The 12460-nt window shown below is 38.2% G+C and overlaps 1 protein-coding gene across 2 annotated transcripts in view; it reads right to left on the reverse strand.

Annotated features, from left to right (window-relative positions):
* Positions 1 to 12460, reverse strand: part of ITFG1 (integrin alpha FG-GAP repeat containing 1) — a 267360-nt gene that overhangs the window by 81991 nt on the left and 172909 nt on the right. For both annotated transcript variants that reach the window (XM_059045665.2, XM_067018203.1), the window contains one exon: positions 249 to 399. In XM_059045665.2, the coding sequence (XP_058901648.1) occupies positions 249 to 399 (151 nt within the window). The remainder of the gene's footprint in view (positions 1 to 248; positions 400 to 12460) is intronic.

Consider the following 12460-nt stretch of genomic DNA (forward strand, 5'->3'; position numbering starts at 1 on the left):
GCATGATTCTCTACTGGTTTAATCTAAACAAGCATAAAGAGATAAAAGCTTGTTCATATTTCACTGTACTGATCAGTCAGTGGTGTCAATAAATGTGTTCCCTCTGTCATTTAACATTAAAAGGAGCATTCTTTAATTAACTCATTTGCTTTCATTATCTCATCTACATTTTCTGGTCAAATAGGGTGAAAGTGAGATAAGGTGGACGGCAATTAGATTCCAAACACACAGAAGAGCTCTGAACTCACATCTTCGTAAATATCAAAGAAGGTGGCAACCACTGCATCTCTGATTTGGTTTAGGTCCATCAGCTCCCAGTAGACTTTAAACATACGACGTGCCCCCTCACAGCTTGCATTATTACAAGGGACATTCTCCAGTAAAAAGGCCTGCTGATTGCTGTGAGACAAACGCAATGGCATTTAGTTAATATAACATATCAATGCTGAGTAGCATCAGCTATGCTGTATTTACTAGAATCAAAGAGATGGTAAATGGTATACACTGAAGTAATATGAAAAAAAATCCCTACATCTTACTAATTATTGTCCTGACTCACAAAAAACTTAAATTGTTGGCTATCGTTTTTCAGCCTTAGGCAAAAATAGGAAAAAAAAAGTGTTGTACTTTGCATAGCTATGAAGTCCTTCCTTTTGAATCCTACTCTATAGGCAAAGTGGTGATGAGTTTAGATTTTGGAACCTAGATTACCTGGATTCAAATTCTGGCTCTGTCATTTAGCAGTTATGTGACCTTAAACAAGTTATTTAACCTCCTGAAGACTCAGATCCTTATTTGTAAACTGAGTAACATGAGTACTTAAAGAATTGTTGTAAAAAAGAAATGAAATACTGAGTGCAAAGTACTTAGAACAATTCCTGTCATCCACTTAGATCTTAGTAAAAGTGTTTGTATTATCATCACTCTTACTTATGTAGTGCAACACCATGCCATATAAAAATATTTTCTTTAAATACAGAAGTAACTTTTGTAAATGGTGTGATTTGATGTAATGGCTCCTATTTATAGGCATTTTCTAATATTTACATTCCTTCAGGTCCCTCTATGTTACATAGAAAATAATAAGCTAAAAAGCTTAAATTTTATTACTGCTCAATTTTTCTCTAATAATTATTTTAAATAAAACTATAAAGACAGATTTCTTTTTTTCCATATGAAAATATTACTTTCAATATTACCTTGGGTCTGGGCAATTTGGAAAAGAAAAAAAAGTTCTATTATAAGAAAGGTAAATTTTTCAGTGTTCAATAGAGTAAGGAAATATATGCAAAATATTCAATTTCCTTGATGTACTTGATATATGATTGGCTTCACATTATTTTTCTAGATAAAAAATTCCAAAACAAATAGCTTAAACTCCCAGATTATAACATTTACATGAAAAACTTTGAGGTGGCTTTGATCAAGGCCTAACATATAATAGTGTTATTCCACTAGAAGGAATAATGATTTCTTTTTTGTCTCCTGCCTAATAACTGATTTTAAAATTCTAATTTGTAATACTTTTTCCAGGTAATTTACCCATCCTACCTTTGTAGTTAAACAATTTTACTAGATATTTCACAGAAATGAAGAACACTCTATTTTGTTATTAGATTATACTAAAACATGAGAACCAGTGATAAAGGAGGCTTTTTTTTTTTTTTTTTTTTGGCTATGCCATGCAGCTTGTGAGATCTTAGTTCCCTGGCGAGGGATCAAACCTGGGCCCACGGTGGTGAAAGCACTGAGTCTTAACCACTGGACCGCCAGGGAATTCCCAAGGCAGCCCTCTATAATCTTTTATAACCAATGCATCACACTGGCAATGTTTTGAGTGATCATTTGCCACTGGTTTCCCTTTTCATAACAGGGATGAAAGGATTTCATTATTGTATTATAACTCTGGGCACAATTTCATACACACAACATAAGCTACAACAAAAACTCTAACTGAAGTTGCATAATTTGTCATTTTAATTTTTGATATGAGTTTGTAAAGACAATAAATGCCAAGCACCATGGTTCTTGTCTGAATGCTCACTAAACAGGTTGGTCTTATACTCTGGAACATGGGGTCTATAAAATTTCAGTTCTTTTAAACTCCACTGAGCCCTACAGGTAGAGCCCAACATCTTAACTATGAAAAAAAAATTCCATTTAAGCCCAGGAAGAAAGAATTCTGATTCATTTGGTTTGGAAATCCTTGGGGAGAAACAGTCTTGCTTCTTTTTTTTTTTACAGTATGCGGGCCTCTCACTGTCGTGGCCTCTCCCGTCGCGGAGCACAGGCTCCGGACGCGCAGGCCCGGCGGCCATGGCTCACGGGCCCAGCCGCTCCGCGGCATGTGGGATCTTCCCGGACCGGGGCACGAACCCGCGTCCCCTGCATCGGCAGGCGGACTCTCAACTACTGCGCCACCAGGGAAGCCCCCAGTCTTGCTTCTTTTGAGTCAACTGCTCTATGTATTTTTGGCAATTACAACCAATATAACTTTTAAAAAACTTTTTTTTTTTCCAAAACTATTGCAAAAGTTATTATAAAATTCAAGTAATAGAGACATTTAAAAAGTTGAACTCCTCCTTTCCAGGGAAAATCACTTTTAACAACTTGGTGTGCATCTTTCCAAACCTTCTTCTGAGAACATACAAATATTTAAGTACATATATCCTTCAAAACAAACAAACAAACAAACCCAATTGGGTCCTACTATACATATTATTCTGAAACTTTTTTCTTTCCACTCAATACCATAGCATACACATGGGGAAAAGGGATACAACCCGAATGAGGACTTCTGAAATCTATTTTGAAAATTCCCACCAGAGAAGTTGTACCAATTTATATCCCCCAGCAGCAGCCCATCAAACCGCCTGTTTCCCTACATGCTCATTCCTTTCAATGCTTACTCCATTATACAGCTATGCCATCATTTGTTTTAACACCCTGCTACTGATAATCAGGCTGTCTTCAATTGTTCCCCATTACACACACACACACACACACACACACAATTTTTCCTTGAGAATTTGCATACGGATTTCCAAATGAAGTCATCTGGTCAAAGGATATGCATATTTTAAATGTGAATAGGTAAAGCTAAATGGCCTTCTAAAAAAAAAGTACCAATTTATACCTCTAGTAGTGTACAAGTATATCCTTCTTCATATCTTGCCAATATTAGTAACACTGCTTATTTTTGCCAATTGGGTAGCTTAAAAATTATCTCATTCTCCTGATTATATGAGAGAAGCTGAGTATTACTTTTATGTTTACTATCTATTCATATTTCTTCTAAGAATTGGCACTTAAATTTTTAAATTTATTGGTTTTTAGATCTCTGATTGTTAAGGACATTAGCTCCTACCTGTTGTTCTCATATTCTTATTTGCAAAATGAGTGTAAAAACAGTACAGAAATAGATACACAGATGTAGAGAACAAACTTATGGATACCAAGCGGGGGAAAGGGGGTGGGTGGGATGAACTGGGAGATTGGGATTGACATATATACACTACTATGTATAAAATAGGTAACTAATGAGAATCTACTGTATAGCCCAGGGAACTCTACTCAATGCTCTGTGGTGACCTAAATGGGAAGGAAATCATAAAAAGAGGGGATATATGTATATGTATAACTGATTCACTTTTGCTGTACAGCAGAAACTAATACAACATTCTAAAGCAACTATACTCCAATAAAAATTTTCAAAAAACCCAATGGTACATTACCTCAAATGGCTGTTGTAAGGATTAAATGAGAAAATACATGGTAAATGGTTTAATATAGTGCCCAGTACATAGCACAACACACTTTCAATATCTGCTGTTATTATTATATGTGCTGTTATTATTACTCTGATGTTATAAACATTTCACCCCAGCCTTTTATTGTTTTTAAAATTTATGGTTTCTTTCACTAAAAGGTTCATAATACTTATATGTTCATTTATGTCAATATTTTTCCCATGCTCTATAAGAAATGTTAAGGGAAGTCCATCAGGCAGATGGAAATAACACCAGATGGGTATCTGCACTTACACAAAGGAATGAAGAGCAGTGAAAATGTGAAATACGTAGGCAAACAGAAAAGATTTTCTTGTTATTTAAATCTCTTTAAAGATAATTGATAATTAAACAACACAGTATGGTGTTAATGACATAAGCAGATGTAAAATGTAAGGTTTCCTCAAAAAACTAAAACTTGAACTATCATATATAATACAGCAATCCCACCTTTGGGTACATACTGAAAAGAAGTGAAAATCAAGATCTCAAAGAGGTATCTGAACTCTCATGTTTGTTGCAGCAATATTCACAATAGTCAAGATATGGAAACAATCTAAGTGTCCATCAATGGATGAATGAATAAAGAAAATGTGGTATATACATACACTGGAATATTCAGCCTTAAAAAAAAGAAGAAAATCCTACCATTTGTGTCAACATGGATGCCTAGAGGACATTATGCTAAGTGAAGTAAATCAGAAACAGAAAGACAATTACTATATGATATCGCTTGTATGTGGAATATAAAAACACTGAACTTACAGAAACAGAGAGTGGAATGGTGGTTGCCAGCAGCTGAGGGGTGGGGGAAATGGAGAGATGTCGGTCAAAGTACATGAACTTTCAGTTATAAGATGATTAAGTTAAGGGGATCAAATGTACAGCATGATGACTATAGTTAACAATACTGTACTATATACTTAAAAGCTGCTATGAGAATAGGGTTTTAATGTTTTTAACTATAAGAACAAGAAAATGGCAATTATGTGAGATAAAGGACATTAACTACCTTAATGTAGTAAACATTTTGCAATATAAACATATATCAAATAATACTGTATACCTTAAACTTACACAATGTCACTATATGTCAATTATATCTCAGAAAGCTGGAAAAAAAAGGAAAAAAATCAATAAAAGATATCTGGAAAAACTCCAAATATTTAGAAATTAAACATCACTACGAGCAAAATAATCTACAAGCAAAAGAAGAAATCAGGCAGCCCCTCAGCGCACGAGGAGCATGTGCCTTTGGGAATTGTCCGTGCGCTATCTCTGTTCACCTGGCTGCCTGGGCTTGGGGCTCGCCCTGGTCTCTGCCTAAAGTGCCCGGTGGGAGTCGCAGGCTTTGATCACCTGCTGCTTGTGTCTGTGCCCCAGTAGCCGCAACCACCCCAGGGGCTGTTCTGGAAGAGATCTGAGAGCTGGGTGGCCTGAGTTGTGAGAGCCCCGCACCTCTCGCATCGTGGTGAAGAAGAACAGTATTCCCAATGGAATAAAATGTCAGATCCAGATCTCCAGACAGTGCTGTGAAGGACTATTTTCTCAAAAGGTGCGGTTACTTTCTGTCATGTCAGCCTCAGAAGATGAATCTGCCTTAGATATCTCTAGAGTCCTTTAACTCGAACAAGCATTAATAAGACATGGGATACTAATGTTCTCCAAACTATTTTGCAAGTATTGAGCTAGCCTCAATTCTCACCTCAAAACATGAAACATTTTGGCACCTGAGCAGTTCTGGAGGAGGAATCTGTGAGCAGTTCCAGGCACTGTGTTAGGCATTAGCTAGCATTACAGGATATGCCTAAAATACATGAGAGGCTCTGGGAGAAGGTCAAGACTTCTTAATGATCAGCATCCTCAACGTGATGTACAGATAGAGGATTATGACTATGTCAACAATGGACCTGCCCAGAGGAACTCTGGCACTGATAACTACAGAGGCAGAAATAAGAGATACTGGAGACATGATTAAAATGGCTCAAAGAGGGGGGACCTTCAAGATTGTGGAGGAGTAAGACGTGGAGATCACCTTCCTTCCCCAAAATACATCAAAAATACATCTGCGTGTGGATCAACTCTTACAGAACACCTACTGAACGCTGGCAGAAGACCTCAGACTGCCCAAAAGGCAAGAAACCCCCCAGGTACTTGGGTAGGGCAAAAGAAAAAAGAAAAAACAAGACAAAAGAATAGAGACAGGACCTGCACCTCTGGGAGGGAGCTGTGAAGGAAGAAAAATTTCCGCACACTAGGAAGCCCCATCACTGGTGGAGACGGGGGGTGGGGGGTGGGCAGGGAGGAGAGCGCAGCAACAGGGGTGCGGAGGGCAAAGTGGAGAGATTCCTGCACAGAGGATCAGTGCCGACCAGCACTCACCAGCCTGAGAGGCTTGTCTGCTCACCCATCGGGGAGGGTGGGGGCTGGGAGCTGAGGCTCGGGTTTTGGAGGTCAAACCCCAGGGAGAGGACTGGGGTTGGCTGCGAGAAGACAGCCTGAAGGGGGCTAGTGCACCACAGCTAGCTGGGAGGGAGTCTGGGAAAAAGCCTGGACCTGACAAAGACGCAAGGGACCATTGTTTCGGGGTGTGTGAGGAGAGGGGATTCCTTCCCTGTGTGCTCACAGAAGGCAGGGCACCGCTTAAGTGAGTTCCAGAGATGGGCACAAGCTGTGGCTATCAGCTCAGACCCCAGAGATGGGAATGAAATGCTAACACTGCTGCTGCTGCCAAGTATCCTGTGTGCAAGCACAGGTCACTATCCACCCCCCACCCCACCCCAGGAGCCGGTGCAGCCCGCCATTGCCAGGGTCCTGTGATCCAGGGACAACTTCCGAGGGAGAACACACAGTGCACCTCAGGCTGTTACAACATCATGGTGGTCTCTGCCGCCATGGGCTCGCCCTGCATTCCAATTATGACTACCGTACCCCTCCCTCTCCCTGGAATGAGTGAGAAAGAGGGACCTAATCAGTCGCTGCTTTAACTCCCTCCTGTCTGGGTAGGGAACAGATGCCTGAGGGCAACCTACATGCAGAGGTGGGGCCCAAACCAAAGCTGAATCCCAGGAGCTGTGTGAACAAAGAAGGGAAAGGGAAATCTCTCCATGCAGCCTCAGGAGCAGTGGATTACATCCCCACAGTCAACTTGATGTACCCTGCATCGGCGGAATACCTGAATAGACAACAAATCATCCTAAAATTGAGGCGGTGGACTTTGGGAGCAACTGTACACTTGGGGTTTGCTGTCTGAGGCTGATTGTTTCTGATTTTTATGTTTATCTTAGTTTACTTTTTAGCGCTTGTTATCATTGGTGTATTTGTTTATTGGTTTGGTTGCTCTCTATTGTAGTATTTTTATTATAATAATTAAAAATTTTTAAAAATTTCTTTCTTTCTTTTCTTCTCCCCTTTCTTCTGAGCCATGTGGCTGAAAGGGCCTTGGTGCTCTGGCCTGGTGTCAAGCCTGAGCCTCTGAGGTGGGAGAGCCGAGTTCAGGACACTGGACCAATAGAGACCTCCCGGCCCCATGTAATATCAGCAAGAGTTCTCCCAGAGATCTCCATCTCAACGCTAAGACCCAGCTCCACCCAACGGCCAGCAAGTTCCAGGGCTGGATGCCCCATGCCAAACAACTAGCAAGACAGGAACACAACCCCACCCATTAGCAGAGAAGCTACCTAAAATCATACTAAGTTCACAGATATCCCCAAACACACCACTAGATGTGGCCCTGCCCATTAGAAAGACAAGATCCAGCCCCACCCACCAGAACACAGGCACCAGTCCCCTCCACCAGGAAACCTACACAAGCCACTGAACCAACCTCACCTACTAGGGGCAGACATCAAAAACAAGAGGAACTACAAACCTGCAGCCTGTGAAAATGAGACCCCAAACACAGTAAGTTAAACAAAATGAGAAGATAGAGGAATATGCAGCAGATGAAGAACTAAGGTAAGAATCCACCAGACCAAACAAATGAAGAGGAAATACGCAGTTTACCTGAAAAAGAATTCAGAGTAATGACAGTAAAGATGATCCAAAATCTTGGAAATAGAATGGAGAAAATAAAACAAACGTTTAACAAAGACTAAGAAGAACTAAAGAGCAAACAAATAGTGATGAACAACACAATAAATGAGATTAAAAACTCTAGAAGGAATCAATAGCAGAATAACTGAGACAGAAGAATGGATAAGTGACCTGGAAGATAAAACAGTGAAAATAACTACAAATAACTACCACAGAGCAGAATAAAGAAAAAAGAATGAAAAGAATTGAGGACAGTCTCAGAGACCTCGGTGACAACATTAAACACACCAACATTCTAATTATAGAGGGCCCAGAAGAAGAAAAGAAGAAGAAAGGTTCTGAGAAAATATTTGAAGAGATTATAGTTGAAAACTTCCCTAACATGGGAAAGGAAAAAGTCAAGTCCAGGAAGCGCAGAGAGTCCCATACAGGATAAATTGAAGGAGAAACACGCCAAGACATATATTAATCAAACTATCAAATATTAAATACAAAGAAAAAATATTAAAAGCAGCAAGGGAAAAGCAACACATAACATACAAGGGAATCCCCTTAGGTTAACAGCTGACCTTTCAGCAGAAACTCTGCAAGGCAGAAGGGAGTGGCAGGAAACATTTAAAGTGATGAAAGGGAAAAACCTACAACCAAGATTACTCTACCCAGGAAGGACCTCATTCAGATTCAATGGAGAAATTAAAACCTTTACAGACAAGCAAAAGTTAAGAGAATTCAGCACCACCAAACCAGCTTTAAAACAAATGCCAAAGGAACTGCTCTACGCAGGAAGCACAAGAGAAGGAAAAGACCTAAAATAACAAAACCAAAACAATTAAGAAAATGGTAATAGGAACATACATATCAATAACTACCTTAAATATAAATGGATTACATGCTTCAACCAAAACACACAGACTGGCTGAATGGATGCAAAAACAAGACCCATACTTATGCCATCTACAAAAGACCCACTACAGACATAGCAACACATACAGACTGAAAGTAAGGGGATGGAAAAACATATTCCATGCAAATGGAAATCAAAAGAAAGCTGGAGTAGCAATACTCATATCAGATAAAATAGACTTTAAAATAAAGAATGTTACAAGAGACAAAGAAGGACACTACATAATGATCAAGGGATCAATCCAAGAAGAAGATATAACAATTGTAAATATTTCTGCACCCAACACAGGAGCACCTCAATACATAAGGCAAATGCTAACAGCCATAAAAGGGGAAATTGACAGCAACACAATCATAGTAGGGGACTTTAACACCCCACTTTCACCAGTGGACAGATCATCCAAAATGAAAATAAATAAGGAAACACAAGCTTTAAAGGATACATTAAACAAGATGGACTTAATTGATATTTATAGGACATTCCATCCAAAACCAACAGAATACACTTTGTTCTCAAGTGTTCATGGAACATTCACCAGGATAGATCATATCTTGGGTCACAAATTAAGCCTTCATAAATTTAAGAAAATTGAAATTGTATCAAGTATCTTTTTTGACCACAATGCTATGAGACCAGATATCAATTACAGGAAAAAATGTGTAAAAAATACAAACACATGGAGCTAAACAATACACTACTAAATAACCAAGAGATCACTGAAAGAATCAAAGAGGAAATCAAAAAATACCTAGAAACGAATGACGATGAAAACACGATGACCCAAAACCTATGGGATGCAGCAAAAGAAGTTCTAAGACAGAAGTTTATAGTAATACAATCCTACCTCAAGAAACAAGAAAAATCTCAAATAAACAACCTAACCTTACACCTAAAGCAATTAGAGAAAGAAGAACAAAAAAATCCCCAAAGTTAGCAAAAGGAAAGAAATCATAAAGATCAGATTAGAAATAAAGGAAAAAGAAATGAAGAAAAACAATAGCAAAGATCAATAAAACTAAAAGCTCATTCTTTGAAAAGATAAATAAAATTGATAAAACATTAGCCAGACTCATTAAGAAAAAATGGGAGAAGACAAATCAACAGAATTAGAAATGAAAAAGAAGTAACAACTGACACTATAGAAATACAAAGGATCATGAGAAATTACTACTAGCAAGTATATGCCAATAAAATGGATAACCTGGAAGAAATGGACAAATTTTTAGAAAAGCACAACCTTCTGAGACTGAACCAGGAAGAAAAATATAAACAGACCAATCACAAGCACTGACATTGAAAATGTGATTAAAAACGTATCAACAAACAAAAGCCCAGGACCAGATGGCTTCACAGGCGAATTTTAGAGAAGAGCTAACACCTATCCTTCTCAAACTTTTCCAAAATATAGCACAGGGAGGAACACTCCCAAACTCATTCTATGAGGCCACCATCACCCTGATACCAAAATCAGACAAAGATGTCCCAAAGAAAGAAAACTACAGGCCAATATCACTGATGAACATAGATGCAAAAATCCTCAAGATAATACTAGGAAACAGAATCCCACAGCACATTAAAAGGATCATAAACCATGATCAAGTGGGGTTTATCCCAGGAATGCAAGGATTCTTCAACATACGCAAATCAATCAATGTGATACACCATATTAACAAACTGAAGGATAAAAACCATATGATAATCTCAGTAGATGCAGAAAAAGTTTTTGACAATATTCAACAATTTATCATAAAACCTCTCCAGAAAGTAGGCATCCAGTGAACCTATCTCAACATAATAAAGGCCATATATGACAAACCCAGAGCCAACATCGGTCTTAATGGTGAAAAACTGAAAGCACTTCCTCTAAGATCAGGAACAAGACAAGGTTGCCCACTCTCACCACTATTATTGAACATAGTTTTGGAAGTCTTAGCCATAGCAATCAGAGAAGAAAAACAAGCAAAAGGAATCCAAATCAGAAAAGAAGAAGTAAAACTGTCAATGTTTGCAGATGACATGATACTATACATAGAGAATCCTAAAGAAGTTACCAGAAAGCTACTAGAGCTAATCAATGAATTTGGTAAAGCATCAGGATACAAAATTAATGCACAGAAATCTCCTGCATTCCTATAGAGTAGCAACAAAAAAATCTGAAAGAGAAATTAAGGAAACACTGCCATTTACCATTGCAACAAAAAGAATAAAATACCTAGGAATAAACCTACCTAAGGAGATGGAAGACCTGTATGCAGAAATCTTTAAGACACTGCTGAAAGAAATTAGAGACGATACAAACAGATGGAGAGATATACCATGTTCTTGGATTGGAAAAATCAACATTGTGAAAATGACTATATTACCCAAAGCAATCTACAGATTGAATGCAATCCTTATCAAATTACCAATGGCATTTTCTACAGAACTAGAGCAAAAAATTTCACAATTTGTATGGAAACACAAAATACCCTGAATAGCTAAAGTAACCTTGAGAAAGAAAAATGGAGCTGGGGGAATCAGGCTCCCTGACTTCAGACTATACTACAAAGGTACAGTAATCAAGACAGTATGGTACTTCAGAAAAACAGTAATACAGAGCAATGGAACAGGATAGAAAGCCCAGAGATAAACCCACACACATATGGTCACCTTATCTTTGATAAAGGAGGCAAGAATATACAATGGAGAAAAGACAGCCTCTTCAGTAAGTGGTGCTGGGAAAACTTGACAGCTACATGGAAAAGAATGAAATTAGAACACTCCCTAACACCATACACAAAAATAAACTCAAAATGGATTAAAGACCTACATGTAAGGCCAGACAGAGGAAAACAGGTAGAACACTCTATGACATACATCACAACAAGATCCTTTTTGACCCACCTCGTAGAGAAATGGAAATAAAAACAAAAATAAACAAATGGGACCTAATGAAACTTGAAAGCTTTTGCACAGCAAAGGAAACCATAAACAAGATGAAAAGACAACCCTCAGAATGGGAGAAAATATTTGCCAACAAACCAACTGACAAAGGATTAGTCTCCAAAATATACAAGGAGCTCATGTAGCTCAATATCAAAAAAAGAAACAACCCAATTCAAAAATAGGCAGGAGACCTAAACAGACATTTCTCCAAAGAAGATATAGTTTGCCAACAAATACATGAAAGGATGCTCAATATCATCACTAATCATTAGAGAAATGCAAATCAAAACTAGAATGAGGTATCACCTCACACTGGTCAGAATGACCATCATCAAAAAAAATCCACAAACAATAAATGCTGGAGAGGGTGTGGAGAAAAGGGAACCCTCTTGCACTGTTGGTGGGAATGTAAATTGATACAGCCACTATGGAGAACAGTATGGAGGTTCCTTAAAAAACTAAAAACAGAACTACCATATGACCCAGCAATCCCACTACTGGGCATATACCCTGAGAAAACCATAATCCAAAAAGAGACATGTACCACAATGTTCAGTGCAGCACAGGGAAATGACAAAGTACTTTGAACTGAATGAAAATAAAGACACAGAATATCAAGATTTGCAGTATGTCACTAAAGCAGTATTTAGATGGAAATTTATACCACTAAACACTTTATTAGAAAAGAAGAAAGATCTTAAATCATTGATCTCACTTTCTTCCTTAAGAAACTGAAGTATAAGAGCACATAAAATTTAAAATAAGCAGAAGAAAGGAAATAATAAGATAGAGGAAAGCAAAGAAGTAG

This window comes from Kogia breviceps, chromosome 18, assembly GCF_026419965.1.
Source record: "Kogia breviceps isolate mKogBre1 chromosome 18, mKogBre1 haplotype 1, whole genome shotgun sequence".
Lineage (NCBI taxonomy): Eukaryota > Metazoa > Chordata > Mammalia > Artiodactyla > Physeteridae > Kogia > Kogia breviceps.